Below are 14941 nucleotides of genomic sequence, written 5' to 3'. Positions count from 1 at the left end.
ATTTTATCTGTTCCAATTTTTTTCAGTGGTGTAGGTCAATGGAATCAAAGTAGAAGTTATGAAACTGGAACAGGACTAAGACCAAGTCTGCAAAAGGCAGCGTGTCTCTGAGGCCCCCTAACGGAGAAAGCGGAATGTTGCATCAGTTGGATGTCCAAGAAGAGGATTGTCCTGCAGAGTACTAAGTATGAACTGCTGCCACTGTAACTCATATCATCATGATGTGCAATAGATATTTAGTATTTCTGACTGCTGCAGCCCGCAGCACTCTGCTGCAGGCTGCAGCCCGAAGCACTCTGCTGCAGGCTGCAGCCTGCAGCAGTCAGTCAGAATCGTCCATCCTCGACACAAACACTCTTCATTTCTTCTCTCTGTGTTTGTATGTGTGTGGTTTTGCACTCATTCGTACCTCTAAGTGTGAGATCTGATATGCTGACTAGCTCTCAGACATTCTGATGGAAGGAACGGATAAGAGGGTGAGTTACTCTTAAAAGGTTCAAAACCTAGAAAGTTACAACAATGCCCACAATGACATCATTGTTGATCCCCAGGCACTGAAGGTAAAGATATTGCGTCACATCGGAGCTGTCCTGTCTTTTTACTGTTACTTAGTTATTTTTGTCTGGATTCTAGGGTCAGAAGTTCTAACTTGATCCAAAAAATCCCCGTACGACCATGACTCATCATGCAAGTGATGGAAGCATTTATCTTTACGGAATCTCTGATAGCACTTTGGAATGCATCACCTTGTAATGGTTCCGTTGTCCCCGCAGAAAGCAAAACTGACACGAAACCACTGAACAGGAATGTTAAACTGTTCCGCTTGTGATTTGGGGCTGTATTTGAAACCGGTTGCCACCTTGCAGGGCTGATTAAAGCTTTCAGATCATGACTTTTTTTCATCAGTTGAGTTATTTTAGTGGAGTATGAAGTTTCTGTGTACCTCAAACATTTTACAACCAATCCAGTGTGTGAGATTAGTGAATAACAACTGGTTAAAAAAGATTAGCGGGCCCATCCATCCAGTCTTTTGTTTGTGTGTGTGTGTGTGTGTGTGTGTGTGTTCTTGCACTTGCTAGTTTAAAGGACCATTTGAGGGTTAAGACACGTGGTTTTAGAATTAGATTTAGCTCAGGGATATATATACGTACAAGGACGTGTGTTTGTGTAATTCTAATAAAATAATGAAAAAATAGAAAGAGGAAATGGAGAGATTTACAAAAAACTTGATTTATTTTAAATCAGCAGCACAATATTCCAAAGTCATAGAAAATGTGTCATTTTGTAAAAAAATACTTTGTACTGATAATCCAGTCATCTGAATAAATCCCATTGGAATACAAACAACTAACTGTTGCTCATAAATAAATATATTCAGAAATAAATTAAAAAATATATACTAATAAATGATTACCGGTACTTGTTTTAAATATGTTAATCATACATTATTATTTCAGGTGAAACAATTCTAGTCTATGTTCACATTTATCCCATCAGTTAACAACTGACGGGGGAAACCGAAGGATTAGCCGCCATTTGGATGTTGAGTTTCCTGATGAAGTTTTTGTAATTTTCAATTGGCAGGTTTCTTGAGGTCTTGTTTGCCATCTTGCATTCCTTGGTGTTCTGAGAGGAACAAAGAAATAATGTTCAGCAGGAGGTATCCAGCCACACTGTGGCAATCCAGAGATTCGTTAACTCACCACTGGAAACGGTTTCGCAGTGTTCAGGTTGGCCAGTAACATCGTGACGCTGTCGTTGTACCTCTCGGGAAGGTTGCAGAGGATGACTCTGAGCTCTCTGATGAATAAGCCCGCGCACAAGCCCTGCCGAGGAGCAAAAGTTTGGTTAGCAATGTCCTCTACATCCAATCCCAAACTATCTTTAGTGCCATGTATGTTGTCAGTGTTGGAGGAGATGAACGTTGTTGTGACCATCCATCTGATCATTATATTCTCTCACTAAAATGCCACTATCACATTATTTTAAGATGCCTGTAATATAATACGGATTTTATCATATTGTTTGTAATCGGACTTATAAATACATTTTTTTAAGAATGATCTGTTTTGATATTAGCAGAGGTCAGTTATTTGTACATGCATTTTATCTTGAGCTTCCATCTAAGTGTTAAGTCTTCTCCTAATCTTAATGGTGAAACTGGGCATTTCATGATTAGTTACTTATTATGTTGTTGATTAAATATTTAGGTTAATGATAAATCATTTGCCTACTCAGCAGAACAAAAACAGCCATAAACTTACCGGATTTTCAAACATGTATTTTGATGGCATGTATACTGTGGTGGTCTGTAAAGGAGGAAAAAATTCTTTAAAAGAAGATATGAAAAATGAAATCTTGCCTGAATTCCTTAAACGTGAAACAAGTGTTCCAATTAAGATGACACGATAACACCAACAATCATACTTACAGTGTTTGGATAGTTGTCCGACTTGAGTTTGTCATTGAGACCCGTCAATCCAAGTATCATCTCTGTTTTCAGAGGTGATACACGGATTCTCTGCATGCTGTAGCAGCTGTAGCAGAGGTGCAAGATGACAACAAGGGATATTACGCTCTTCATACTGCAGTCAGATAGCTCTCTCTCTCTCTCTCTTGCACTCTTCTCTTTATTTGACTTGAATGTTCATCTGCTCCTTTTATATGCAACAGAGGAAAAGGAAGTCCTTTTTCAACTTCACACCCAGACCACTGGTTTCTTATTACTCATTTTACTATATTTGAAATTGCACTCTTGAAGAAACCCATTACCATGATCTCTACCTGGACAGGGAATGCCCAGTCTTGTTGAGCAGGATTCTGTTAGAAGACCGTCTAGGCATGATAACAAGACCCTGCTTGTGAAATGTTGTTTCTCTCTTTTTTCTTTATCTACTTAAGGTCACAAGTGCACCAGTGGCCTATTGCTGTTGCATTATTACTTCAATCAGAATATTTTCACGATAGTTTCAATCTTAATAGATGAATTCAGAGTGAATTTTGCTCCGGATGTGTCCTCGAGGTTGTGATAATGTGACAGATGAACATATGCAGAAGCAGACTCTACATCCAGGGCAGGTTATATAATCAGAATATGCAGGTTTACAGAGAATACCTGAATGCATCGGAGGCATTTGGTCACCCCAACATCAAAAAGTATTTTTATTTTTCTCAGTTCTTCCTACACTCCTACATACCCCAGTTAATACCAAACAGCCCTGGTTCCTATATAAGGCCTATGTAACACAACACGCAGATATGCCACTTAAATGGGTCACCGAAGATAATACTCAAGAGTAAGAATCAACTGAAGGGTTGCTGGTTGAGGCAGAACATGATTCCAGTTAGAGAATCAAGGTGCTTATGGAGAGAGGGCTGGGTGGATCTGGCTGAGGGATCAGGATGGGTCGTTGACTTGAATGGATTTTAAGTATTTTATTCAAAATTTGAGTCCGGGCAGGATGCTTAAAGCCCTACAGGTTCCAGACATGGTAAACATATATTGTGGTTGATCAAAGGGATAGTAGTAGCTGGGGGATCAGCATCACTGGACCTCAACTTCTAGGTCAAAATTCTGCTCATGACTCACAGACTTGTCATCTAAGAGATGAGCGGGTGCCATCTAATGTGTAAAGGAGGATTTATTTTTATCATCCTTCCTGCCCACCTCCATTGATAGGTGGAGGTGTATGTATTATATTAACGTGTAAATATTTAGGTGGGGGGATTTGATTTAGAACTTAGTTTTAGAACTTTGACTCAGTGGAGATAGAGCAATGGGAAACCCCAGCATGACCTAAGGGATTCTTTGTTGTTGGTGTCATAGTTTCACCGACCATGACCCATAAAACCACAAGACCTACAGTGTGTAAATATTTTATATGAATTCATGTCAGAGATTTAAACTGATTTTGAGAAGAATTTGCTGGCTTATTTGGGACATGAGTGAGGGCCTTGTCTACACAGTCACCATGGCGATAGCTCCTAGGAGCTGCATTAGGACGTTCCTGTCATGGCAGCAGCTGAAGAAACCCTCTGTGGGTCATTATATTTACAATTTTTTTTTAATCAAAATTAAACCAATTTTGCATTTGTTTTCATTGTCATCGAATGGTGCCAGCAAATTTAGCTTTCAGAGAGGTCTCCATGGAAATACAGAGTAACATATTTGTGGCTCCAATATTAACTAACAATATATACAATATATTAACCTTTGACCTCACCCTGAAATATAATAATACTCTTTAAGCCTAGAATATTAGCCTGACAGGTTGAGTGAAGGCTCTAAGTATGAATAAGTGACACCCACACATGCACATTCACATGCAAGTACACACACAAACACAAACACTTACAAATGCACGGACATCTGTGCATGCATTCGAATACTGCTGCATCGAAATACACGATCTATATCTATGCAAATCTATGCAAACAGAATTTTTATTTGAAGTTTGATTTGAATACATTTCTTGTAAACTTATCTTTGTGTCATCATTTGTTGAGATCCAGTGACTCATGGGTTATTGCCTGTGGCGTAGTGGTTGCGGCCTTTATCATCACGGAACGCCATCCGTCAGATACTTGCAAAGGAGGTGTGAAAGTTTTGTGCGCATTATTGGCTTGGAACAGTTTCCACGATGAACCGACCCTTGGCGATTCTCATTCATTAACACACGGAACGGTAATCTGTACAACTGAAAGATAAAGTAAAAGCGATCCGATAATAACAAGATATAACCCCACCCTCGAATAGACACGGATTGTGGATGTGTTAAAAGTTTGTCTCTTTAAGTCGCTCAAAAGGTTTAGATTTTTTGTATGTGTTTGTGTGTGTGTGTGTGTGTGTGTGTGCATGCGTGTGTCTAAGTCTGCGTTGAGTGAGTCCGTGAGCGCTTGGGGTGGAACCTGTGAGAGATCGTGTGAGGATAAAATGTGATTCTTGTATTTTCCCTTGAACCCTGAGCTTGGCCTATCTATAATCATAGGTTAAAGAAAGAAACTCCAAAAACTGTAAGAGCACAGATAATGGAAAGAAAAACCCTATTCCTGGTACGGAGGACCCAACAAATTATTAAAGAACGGTGGAAGATCTTTGCGTGCGTACCTACAAAAGGAAGTGAAAATCAACATCAAGAGAGAACTCTGCATCTGCTTGAACGTCAAGTTATATATAAAATAATAAGTGCAGCACCAGACAGTCCATGCAGATATAAGAGCGTAGCGTCAGAAATATATGCTTCCATTTCTGTTAAAGACAAACACTTATGTGTAGTTATTCAGTAAAATGGAGGGTGGGATAAATGGGTAAATAGAGAAAAAAAGGAAAGAAAATCAAAGCTATTCCTAAAATCACATATGTATTAAGCTAACATCAAACTGAAAGAGTAATTTTGTCAAAATGAATGATGCATAGGCTTATTCTTGCATTTTTTTCTATATTTAAAATAGCACTTCAGGAGGACTACACCATTCAATTTCAGGGGTTAGGGTTAATGGAGCCAACCCCTTTTTACAGCTGTCTTTAGGCTACCTGAGCCTTGCAGGCCCAACTTTACTAATATAATATACACAATGCTATTTTGATTGTCCAGTGCAGTCTTTGAAGAGTTTAACACACTGCAGTATTTAAATAACCTGACAGGAAGCAGGGGCCACATGTGTGTGTTTTTAAAGAAGGAAAACCTCTGAAATTAAAAACTAAATAAAATTAATTCTGAAATTAAAAACTAAATCTTAAAATGTTGGGTTAGGCTATCACTGTGTAAAAAACAAACAAACCCTGGAGAATATCAACATTCGGTCTCTTCTAATGTCTTTCTCAGTTGACAGGCTTAAAAGTATGTCTCTGGGCTGTGTGAGTAAACTGTGTGAGAAAAACTCCCACACAGACGCAGATTTGAACTCCAGACCTTCTTGCTGGTTTTAACACCAGGTACCACTGAGTTGAGGTACTACTCCTTGAGCAGGACTTTCAGGCTGGATGGGTCATGGTTGATGACAGATATCATCCTCTTCTTATTGCTCTGCGGACTGTTTGTTGCAAATCTCCTTCTCTGACATCAGGACGATGCTCAATCCTTCAGCCTCGCAGATCTTAAATTCCAAAACCATTTTATTCCGACTGTCGGCAGGTGTCCTGTGAACCGAGGGTGGTTCCTCCTCCTCTTCCTCCTCAAAGTCATCTGGGTAGTCACACTTAGCTTCGTCTGACTCAGCCAAAACATCTGTAAAAGATAAAGAATCAGCTTAGCGATCTACCACAGAGATACCATATCAGACACATACGTTTTTATGACTTTTGAAGCCAAAAATACTTTGCGGTGTGAATTACATCTTTTTTTAAATAATGCTTAAATTAAGTTTAATGCAATTTGGTTTTAATACTTGATTAAATTTAACATTTAGACAGACAGACAGACAGACAGACAGACAGACAGACAGACAGACAGACAGACAGACAGACAGACAGACAGACAGACAGACAGACAGACAGACAGACAGACAGACAGATAGATAGATAGATAGATAGATAGATAGATAGATAGATAGATAGATAGATAGATAGATAGATAGATAGATGTTCACCATGTTCCTCATCGCCACTGAAGTCATCAGGATACTCATTGTGGTCTGATTCTACAGCATCCTCCTCCTCCAAACTGCTGGAACTATTCTCCAGGTCTGTTTCCTGTCCTGACGTGACCTCACACAGATGTGGGTTCCTCGTCCTGGCATCAGTGTCACAACTCTCCTCAGAATTCTCGGCTGTGCTGGACTCCATCTCTGTCAGTCTGAGGGATCCCGTGTAGTTCTGCACATATGCACTGTTGAATACGCAGCCTGCACTGGGCCTGTTCTCTGGGTCCAGGCACAGCATTTTGTGGATCAGAGTCGCGATGCTGTCAGAGAACACGTGTGGCACAGCCTCGTACTCTCCTCTGGTGATCTTGTAGAACAAACTCAGCAGGTTTGTGGATGAAAACGGAGGACTGAGGGCACAAATCTCATACAGAAGACAACCGAGAGCCCAGATATCAGACTTGGAGCTGTATGGGACGTCCTGACAAAGCTCAGGGCTGAGGTAATGGGGAGTCCCAATACAAGTGGATGCCATATCAAATGTGTTAGTCATCAATTTGGATATCCCGAAGTCACCTAACTTAACTTTACCTTCCTTTGTCAGCAGGACATTTGATGTTTTAATGTCTCTGTGTAGTATTTTAGCCGAATGTATATAATCTACAGCCATGGTGACCTGCACAAACCACCTCATGATGGTGTCTTCAGTGAAAAACTGCCCTGGCTTCCTCTCTTTGACCCTGTCATCCAGAGTCCCACCATGACAATAGTCCATCACAATGTGAACACATCCCATACCCACAAAGGCCTCACTGCATGTTACTATATGGGGGTGCTGCAGCCTCCTGATGATTTCAGCCTCCTGCAGGAGCTCCTCCTTGGATTTCTTTGCGGCCTGTGCGTCAGCGACTTTCACCATCTTCACTGCGTGCAGGGTGCGGAGCTGCAGATGCCTCATGAGCAGCACATCTCCTGCTCCTCCGCGTCCCACACACGAAACAAGCTCGTACTTCTCCATGTTGTGGAACTACAGTCAGAAATATTAAAAAACAAACAAACAAACAAAAAACAATGTCAAAAGACTGCAGCAACACCGATGTCAACTCAGTTTGTGTACATTCTTGTTGCCGGGGCAACCACCACGCTTGCGAGCATGGCGCGATTAGCGCCGGGAGACGTTACAACCTGTCGGGGGCGTGACAATGTCAGGCCCAAAAGTGAGAAAAATGGGAAAAAAATCCACCACAGTGACACATTTTTGTATAAAAGCAGCATTCGCAAATGTTGATTTGTAAAAAAAATAAATACATTCTAAAATGTAAATTTGTTTCCAGCTTTGTAAAAGTGTTTTGAACCTCTCGGCCACCGTAGTTATTAGTTCAAGTATAAAAGAATATTAAGACCAAAATATGGCATCACTGCACCCAGTGCAATAAACGTTGTTATCAATTTAGGAAACACGTATTTTGGGAGGATATTTCTGCATATTATCACAGATCACTGAGTGTAAGTCTCGTGTAAAATACTTTTTATCTGTAAAATAACATAACATTTTGTTATGTGAAAATAACATAATATAATATAAAATAAATATTGATATTTCAGTTATAAAGATCGTTTGAAGTTTGGATGTAATTTTTTGCTACCCTGGCTTAAAACAATTTTTAAGGAAATGTCGCTTTACCCTCCAGAACAGCAGGTGGCGGTAAGTAAACGTCACACTGTTGCCACCGACCCTAAAACAAGATAGCGTGGAAGGCGCATGCGCAGGTTTATGAGCACGTTAACAAGTGTTGGTGCGGTTTTGTTTTTGTTTTCATTATTTCGCGAATTCTACTAAACATTAATCTAAAATGCCACCTAAAGGAAAGGGTGGTAAAGGTGGCAAAGGTCAGTGTCTGTTTGCCATTCTGCTCTTAGCTGTGTCTAGTGGAATGTTTGCTTTAAGTAAAACACATTTACTAGCAGATGAAGATGTACTCCGATAAAAAAGGTTTAAAATAACACCTAATAATCTCGTTATAGCGTTAATGGTGGTGGAGTCTTCACTTTTAATCATGTAAAATCGTTTTTATTTTTAAATTATAAATTGTTACACAGGAGGAGGAGCTGCTTCTGCAAGTGCAGAAGCTGACAAGAAGGAAAAAGCTCCCAAAGGAGGCACTGCTGTGAAGGTAACATGTCATACATGTAGTTCAATCTCAAAAGTCATTGTTTGGAGCTCAGCTCAATTTCTAGTTATTGGCCACAAATGACACAATGCTGTAAAAGTGTGTAAAGCTGTAAACACACGCGTCTGCTCCATATGTCACTATGTGTACAAAGACTGTCATCTCCCTTAATTTTCCCAGTCATCGAAACCTAACCGTGCATTTACTGTCTTTTTATCAGGTTCGGCATATCCTTTGTGAAAAACATGGAAAATGCATGGAGGCGATGGAAAAACTAAAAGCAGGAGTTCGTTTCAGTGAAGTTGCATCGCAGTACAGTGAAGATAAAGCAAGACAAGGAGTAAGAATTTTTCTAGTTTTTTTAAGTTGACTCTATTGACCCCATCTGGCCTTGAAATTCAATTATACAATCTTATAGAATGACAATAAAGTTTTCCTTTTCATGTCAAGTTTCCCTTTTCGTGTCATGGTTTGCAACACTTGTACTGCATTTATGCAACTTCTTTATTACTATTGTGTGTAACAGGGTGATCTGGGGTGGATGACACGTGGTTCGATGGTTGGACCTTTCCAGGATGCAGCATTTGCCCTGCCTACCAGTTCCATGGATAAACCTGTCTACACAGACCCTCCCGTCAAGACAAAATTTGGGTACCACATCATTATGGTAGAGGGGAAAAAATAATTGTGTCTGTGTGTGATATATGATGAAAGTGATGTTTTACACATCAAGAAAAATAAATGATTTTTGGCCCTTTGGCACTGGTTAAAACTAAGCCACTGCATAATTATTATGGTCAAATTCACAATAACAATATGTATCTTTATAGATATTACTAGGTGAAAAACAAATCTTTAAATGTTTATTTTGGTGGAAAATGCTTTGGTGATGTGGAAAGCTCTGTATCCATTAAGATGCACTGGACCCTATCATAATAGGCTTCTACTTAACCAATTGTGAAAAGGTAACTCAATGAACTTAAATGATGTGTACATTTGCGACATTCACTAATTTAAATGTAGACTAAATAATCCACCTGGAGGGAGTATTTGGCAAGTTTAAACTTTACATGCAGATAATTCATTGTATTGTATTTTACATATTGCTGTCACTGGAAAAGAAATTTCACAATAAACAATTTTGTTCAAATATGTGAAATATACAGGAGGTGACGTGATCAGGGGAAAAGACTACTGACTCCACAGTTTTCCAGAAGACAATCAACATCTGAACATCTGAACAAAGAGGATTAAACACAATAGGACATTGCTAAAAAAGCTGGCTGCTCTCACAGTGCTGGATCCAAGTACCATCGTGAAAGGGTGACTGGAAGGGAAAATGCGGTAGAAAAAGGTGCACAAGCAACCGCAACCTCGAGAGGATTGTGAAACAACTCCCATTCAAGAATAGGGGGGAGATTTACAAGTTGTGGATTGCAGCTAAAATCCTTTGAGATGAGACTTTTGAAGAAGAGGAAATTTTCCACACTCTAGAAGGGTTTAGTGGAGTCATATCTCCTGCTCCTGCTGGGGCACACTCTGCACTATTTAAAAAAGCAAAACAAAAACTTGAGGCTGCTTCTATTTCTGTTTCAATATTTACATATGAGAGCTGGTAGTGGATGACACAAAACCACTGCAAATAACTGCTTGCAAATATCTAAAGTATGTCACATTCCCGCCGCTAGGGGCGCTACGTTATCGTGGCTCCAGGCGAAGCGTCGGGAAAAGATAGTTGACATTTCCGGTTTGCTTAGCTGGATGATTGGCGAAGTAAGATGGCGGCGCCAGAGGAACCAGAATTATCTCAGGCGCAGACCGAAAAACTCCTGCAGTTTCAGGTAGACAGTCCAAGTGTTGCACGCAGCAGTTCTCAATTTGTAACCCATTTAAATGATTTGTTAACGCCAATGCTGACTGTCTGTTAATTTGTCGGAATGTCCGTGTTTAAAGGCTGTTTGCCTGTCAACTTCGATAACGCTGCCCCTCAGCCGTCAACTTGAGTCGGAGCTAACGCGGCTGGCTAACGTTAGCTAATCTATCTTGGAAGCTAACAGACTTCAAGGGCTACAGATAGACTTGATGTGGTAATTTTGTATCAATATGTGGACATATGCCCTCAAAATGCTTTTCATCAGTGTTGCTGGCGGGGCATTATAGCGTATTTTGCGAATTTATTTGGCTGTAAACTAACGCTCCCCCAATAAACAACCCGAGAATGCAAATTAGCATATCACACACATCGAGCTGTCACTAAAGTTTAATGGCAACAGGCTTTCATCATTTTGCTCGTACAACTAAATGGCGACCATCGAGTTGTGGTTTCGCAAATCTGAAGAAATACGTGCTTCTGAATTACCATTTCATATCAACATTGTATTTTGTGTGTGTGTGTCCGCAGGACCTTACTGGTTTGGAATCAATGGACCAATGTCGTCGTACATTAGAACAACATAATTGGAACATAGAGGTAAAGCCACACGAGTTTATCAGTTTCCTCCGTCTGATTCGTTTAAAATATTCTCATCCAATGTGCATCTCCCAGGCTGCTGTACAGGACACGCTTAACGAGCAGGAAGGAGTGCCCAGTTTGTTTAACCCTCCACCACCCAGGCCTTTGCAGGTCAATACAGCAGACCATAGAGTTTATAGTTACATAGTGTCAAGGCCACAGCCCAGGGTAAGTCTGGAGCACTTCAATTTCCTGATATCTGTAAATGATGATCAACACGATTTTATTATTGTTCATGGTGTTTTAGTTTTAGGGCAGATATTGGAATATATGAAGAAAATACTCCATGTTAATCCCTCTACGGATGTGTTTACTCTTTCCAATTGTTTAAATTGCTTTATTCTCCAATGGTTATTTACAGGGACTACTAGGATGGAGTTACTACTTGATAATGCTACCTTTCAGATTTACATATTACACTCTTCTGGACATATTCAGGTAATCTGGGTAAAATGAGTGGTTTCTAAGTGGTAAATGTGAAATTATGATTGCCTTGCTAAGCATGTTTTTATTTCTCTTTCAGGTTTGCGCTTCGCTTCATCAGGCCAGATCCCCGTGGTCGTGTGACAGACCCCGTTGGAGATGTTGTGTCCTTCATTCATGATTTTGAGGAGAAGTATGGCCGTTCTCACCCTGTATTTTACCAGGGAACATACAGTCAGGTGAATAGAAATATAAGAACATATTTGTTAATATTGGTTTTATTTCATTAACACGTTTGAAGCTTTTGTTTTTCAATGTGTCATTAAAATGTTTAGGCACTGAACGATGCCAAACGGGAGCTCCGGTACCTGCTAGTGTACCTTCATGGTGATGATCATCAAGACACGGATGAGTTTTGTCGGTATGGTAGCTTTACCTTTATTTTACGCACTTTACGCACTCAGGAAGACACATCAGTTGAACCTTAATGTTATTAATGTGGTTGTCTGTTTATGAAAGAGGAGTTAAAGATTTGTTTGTGCATTTCTTTGTAATTTCCCAGCTCTACGTTATGTACAGAAGAGGTTACAATGTTCCTCAATACACAAACGCTGTTTTGGGCCTGCTCGACCAGCAAGCCTGAGGGCTACAGAGGTATGCTGCTGTATAATGTATTCTTTATGTGAAAAGAAGATGAGAAAAAGATTAAACTGGTTAAAAAAATGAATAAACTGCCTAAGACTCTACCATCATGCTAGCCACATACTTTACATTAAATTAATGTAAAGAATTCTATGCTGTACAAGCACAACAAAAAGACTTTACATTCGCTTCCATGACTGAAGTGTGGCTGAATTTATATATCTGGATAGATTGATCATGAAGTGAAATCTACCAAACAAAGAATATATCACTATACTACTTGGTTTGCCATAGTTTCCCAAGCGTTGAGAGAGAATACCTACCCATTCCTGGCCATGATAATGCTCAAGGACCGTAAAATGACGGTGGTCGGCAGACTCGAGGGGCTCATTCAGCCAGAGGACCTCATCAATCAGCTCACCTTCATCATGGATGCCAACCAAACACATCTGATGTCGGAGCGCCTTGAACGGTAATAAGGCCACTGGTTCTGTGTAGTTTGCTGACATACACAAAATATATTTGCCCAGAGCCAGAACTCGCAGGCTGAAATTCACTTTTTTTACAGGCAGATAATGAATCTCAAACTGGAAAAATATGATTTCTGGTGCTGTGGCTGCAGCACTTTTGTCCAGTTTAAATTGTTTTACGGGAACTTTGTAGGGCAATTAGTTAATGAATTGAAGTCTTGAACAACTAAATGGAATTTTATTCAATATCACCCTGAAACAGAATGTTCCTGATTTTTTTTTTTTTTAATATGCTATATAGGTGAAAGAGAAGTCTTGTGCACTTCTGTCTTTCACCTATATAATGTATATAAAATGTGAGTGTGTGTCAAAGGACAACGACAAATAGTCCAAATGTACACTTAATCCTATGTAAGTTTTTAATGTTTCTTTCATTTTGTCTGCATTAATTTGCATGTTTGGGAATAAAACCAAGCAGCCGTCTATCTGATGTCCTTCCAGTTCAAGGCATCATAGTGTAATGAGTTTAAAATATGGGAAATAAGAGTAATTCTACTGTTAACATACACATCTTTCCTATAATCAGATTTTTTTGCCTATTGTGCATAGATTTTGTATTGTTAACATATATTTGGTCATTTTAGTGTACTTCATAATTATTACCTTTGAACCAGAAGGATTCATAGCATTAAAACCGACGTTTTCAACTCTCAGGGAGGAGAGGAACCAAACGCAAGTGCTGCGGCAGCAGCAGGATGAGGCCTATCTGGCATCTCTTCGTGCCGACCAGGAGAAGGACAGAAAGAAAAGGGAGGAACAGGAGCAGCTGAGGCAAGAAGAGGAGAAAGTCCGGCAGACGGCTCTGGCAGAGGAACGCAGACGACGAGTGAGTCTCATTTCCTATTAAATCTGTTCAAGTACACAACCAGACAATTTTCATTCGTCGAGTACAAATAAGTTCATATTCTCAGAATCAGTCAGCGACACATTAGTAGTTTGAGCATTTCTAAAATATTTTGTCTGGGAGGGTTGGTTTCCCCCCCCCCCCCAAAGTCCTCCACAAATAGCAGTAATTCTCCAGTCTGTGTGGATGGACTGATGCTGAACTGGAACAGCATGTGACAAAGCTAAAATAGTCTTTATGGGGAAAAACATGGTCATCAGTGGGGATGACTGAACCGCCAGTCTGGACACACATCAAAGTAGACGCAGTTTGACTGACGTGCAGACAAGAGTTCTAAATAAGTTGTGGTTTTCTCTTTAACTTCAGACGCTGGAAGAGGAGAAGGAGAGGAAGTCTGAATGTCTCCCCCCAGAACCACCTGTGGACGATCCAGAAAGTGTCAAAATAGTGTTTAAAATGCCCAACGACACAAGAGTAGAGAGACGGTTCCTCTTCTGGCAGTCTCTCACAGTGAGTACCACTGTTTGTGACCTTGTGTTCAGACCTTGGGTCCAGCGGGGTTAGCCGCAGAGCCTAACGCCTCTTTCTGTATTTTTCTGTCGCAGGTCATCTACGACTTTGTTTTCTCGTTGAAAGAATCCCCGGAGAAGTTTCAGATAGTGACAAACTTCCCTCGCCAAATTCTGCCATGCCTCCCAACTGAAGAGCAGCCCAACCCACCCACGTTGAAAGAAGTGGGACTCAGCCGGACCGAGGTCCTTTTTGTTCAGGACCTCACGGACGATTAACAGCAGACATACCTCCTCTGTGGAAAACTCCTTTTCCTCCATTGCTCAACCGCTCCCTTTTTTTTTCTCCCCTTTTTTGTTTAATGGCCGTTATGCACAAGGGATCATTCAGATAAAATCCTCACAGGGGAAAAAATAAATTAACCACCCTGCATCCATTTCTATTTTGGTTGTTTACAGGGTTCCCAGTAGCCTGAAAAGTCTTGAATTTTATCAAATAAATATTTCTTGAGGTCTTTCCTTGAACTTGTCTTTTTATCAATGTGCAGAACCTTGTTAAATTCATGTATGGTAAAGAGGGAAGGGCACGTGGAAGGTGTAGAATGTCGTGGTCCAATTCAGCTTCATTTTTAAAACCAAGGTTCAACATTTACTCATGCTTCCGACAGTGATTAAAAGCAAGTCCGTTTTACTCCTGAAATCCTTGAGGAAGTTATGGGAACCCTGTT

General features: G+C 40.2%; 3 protein-coding genes across 3 annotated transcripts; 2 read left to right on the top strand and 1 right to left on the bottom strand.

The window, feature by feature from the left end:
- Positions 1 to 4376: 4376 nt before the first annotated feature.
- Positions 4377 to 7815, bottom strand: nek12 (NIMA-related kinase 12). The gene is made up of 2 exons (XM_003970534.2): positions 6589 to 7815; positions 4377 to 6227 (listed from the first exon to the last, which is right to left on the bottom strand). Exons 1-2 carry the CDS (start codon positions 7598 to 7600, stop codon positions 6019 to 6021), a joined length of 1221 nt encoding a protein of 406 aa, XP_003970583.1. The 5' UTR covers positions 7601 to 7815; the 3' UTR covers positions 4377 to 6018.
- A 497-nt stretch (positions 7816 to 8312) lies between these two features.
- pin4 (protein (peptidylprolyl cis/trans isomerase) NIMA-interacting, 4 (parvulin)) lies at positions 8313 to 9912 on the top strand. The gene is made up of 4 exons (XM_011610823.2): positions 8313 to 8472; positions 8683 to 8756; positions 8974 to 9093; positions 9280 to 9912. The coding sequence occupies exons 1-4, from the start codon at positions 8436 to 8438 to the stop codon at positions 9436 to 9438; spliced, it is 390 nt and encodes a 129-aa protein (XP_011609125.1). The 5' UTR covers positions 8313 to 8435; the 3' UTR covers positions 9439 to 9912.
- Positions 9913 to 10471: 559 nt separating this feature from the next.
- Positions 10472 to 14738, top strand: faf2 (Fas associated factor family member 2). Its single transcript, XM_003970513.3, has 11 exons — positions 10472 to 10594; positions 11155 to 11223; positions 11299 to 11433; positions 11627 to 11703; positions 11789 to 11927; positions 12024 to 12109; positions 12251 to 12342; positions 12625 to 12802; positions 13515 to 13686; positions 14071 to 14214; positions 14310 to 14738. The coding sequence occupies exons 1-11, from the start codon at positions 10532 to 10534 to the stop codon at positions 14490 to 14492; spliced, it is 1338 nt and encodes a 445-aa protein (XP_003970562.1). The 5' UTR covers positions 10472 to 10531; the 3' UTR covers positions 14493 to 14738.
- The last annotated feature ends 203 nt before the right edge of the window (positions 14739 to 14941 follow it).

Source organism: Takifugu rubripes, chromosome 14, assembly GCF_901000725.2.
Source record: "Takifugu rubripes chromosome 14, fTakRub1.2, whole genome shotgun sequence".
In the NCBI taxonomy this organism is placed as follows: domain Eukaryota; kingdom Metazoa; phylum Chordata; class Actinopteri; order Tetraodontiformes; family Tetraodontidae; genus Takifugu; species Takifugu rubripes.
Note: the sequence above shows the minus strand (reverse complement) of the source record. Positions and strands in the feature narration are given on the sequence as shown.

What these genes read in the sequence shown, in the direction of transcription:
- nek12 (XM_003970534.2), bottom strand. Translation starts at nt 7,600, where the DNA reads ATGGAGAAGTACGAGCTTGTTTCGTGTGTGGGACGCGGAGGAGCAGGA. An exon ending in CAGTGGCGATGAGGAACATG is followed by an intron (nt 6,228 to 6,588) that starts GTGAACATCTAT and finishes TATCTTTTACAG; the next exon opens with ATGTTTTGGCTGAGTCAGAC.
- pin4 (XM_011610823.2), top strand. Translation starts at nt 8,436, where the DNA reads ATGCCACCTAAAGGAAAGGGTGGTAAAGGTGGCAAAG. An exon ending in GGGTGGTAAAGGTGGCAAAG is followed by an intron (nt 8,473 to 8,682) that starts GTCAGTGTCTGT and finishes ATTGTTACACAG; the next exon opens with GAGGAGGAGCTGCTTCTGCA. An exon ending in AAGGAGGCACTGCTGTGAAG is followed by an intron (nt 8,757 to 8,973) that starts GTAACATGTCAT and finishes TCTTTTTATCAG; the next exon opens with GTTCGGCATATCCTTTGTGA.
- faf2 (XM_003970513.3), top strand. Translation starts at nt 10,532, where the DNA reads ATGGCGGCGCCAGAGGAACCAGAATTATCTCAGGCGCAGACCGAAAAA. An exon ending in CAGAGGAACGCAGACGACGA is followed by an intron (nt 13,687 to 14,070) that starts GTGAGTCTCATT and finishes CTTTAACTTCAG; the next exon opens with ACGCTGGAAGAGGAGAAGGA. An exon ending in TCTTCTGGCAGTCTCTCACA is followed by an intron (nt 14,215 to 14,309) that starts GTGAGTACCACT and finishes TTTCTGTCGCAG; the next exon opens with GTCATCTACGACTTTGTTTT.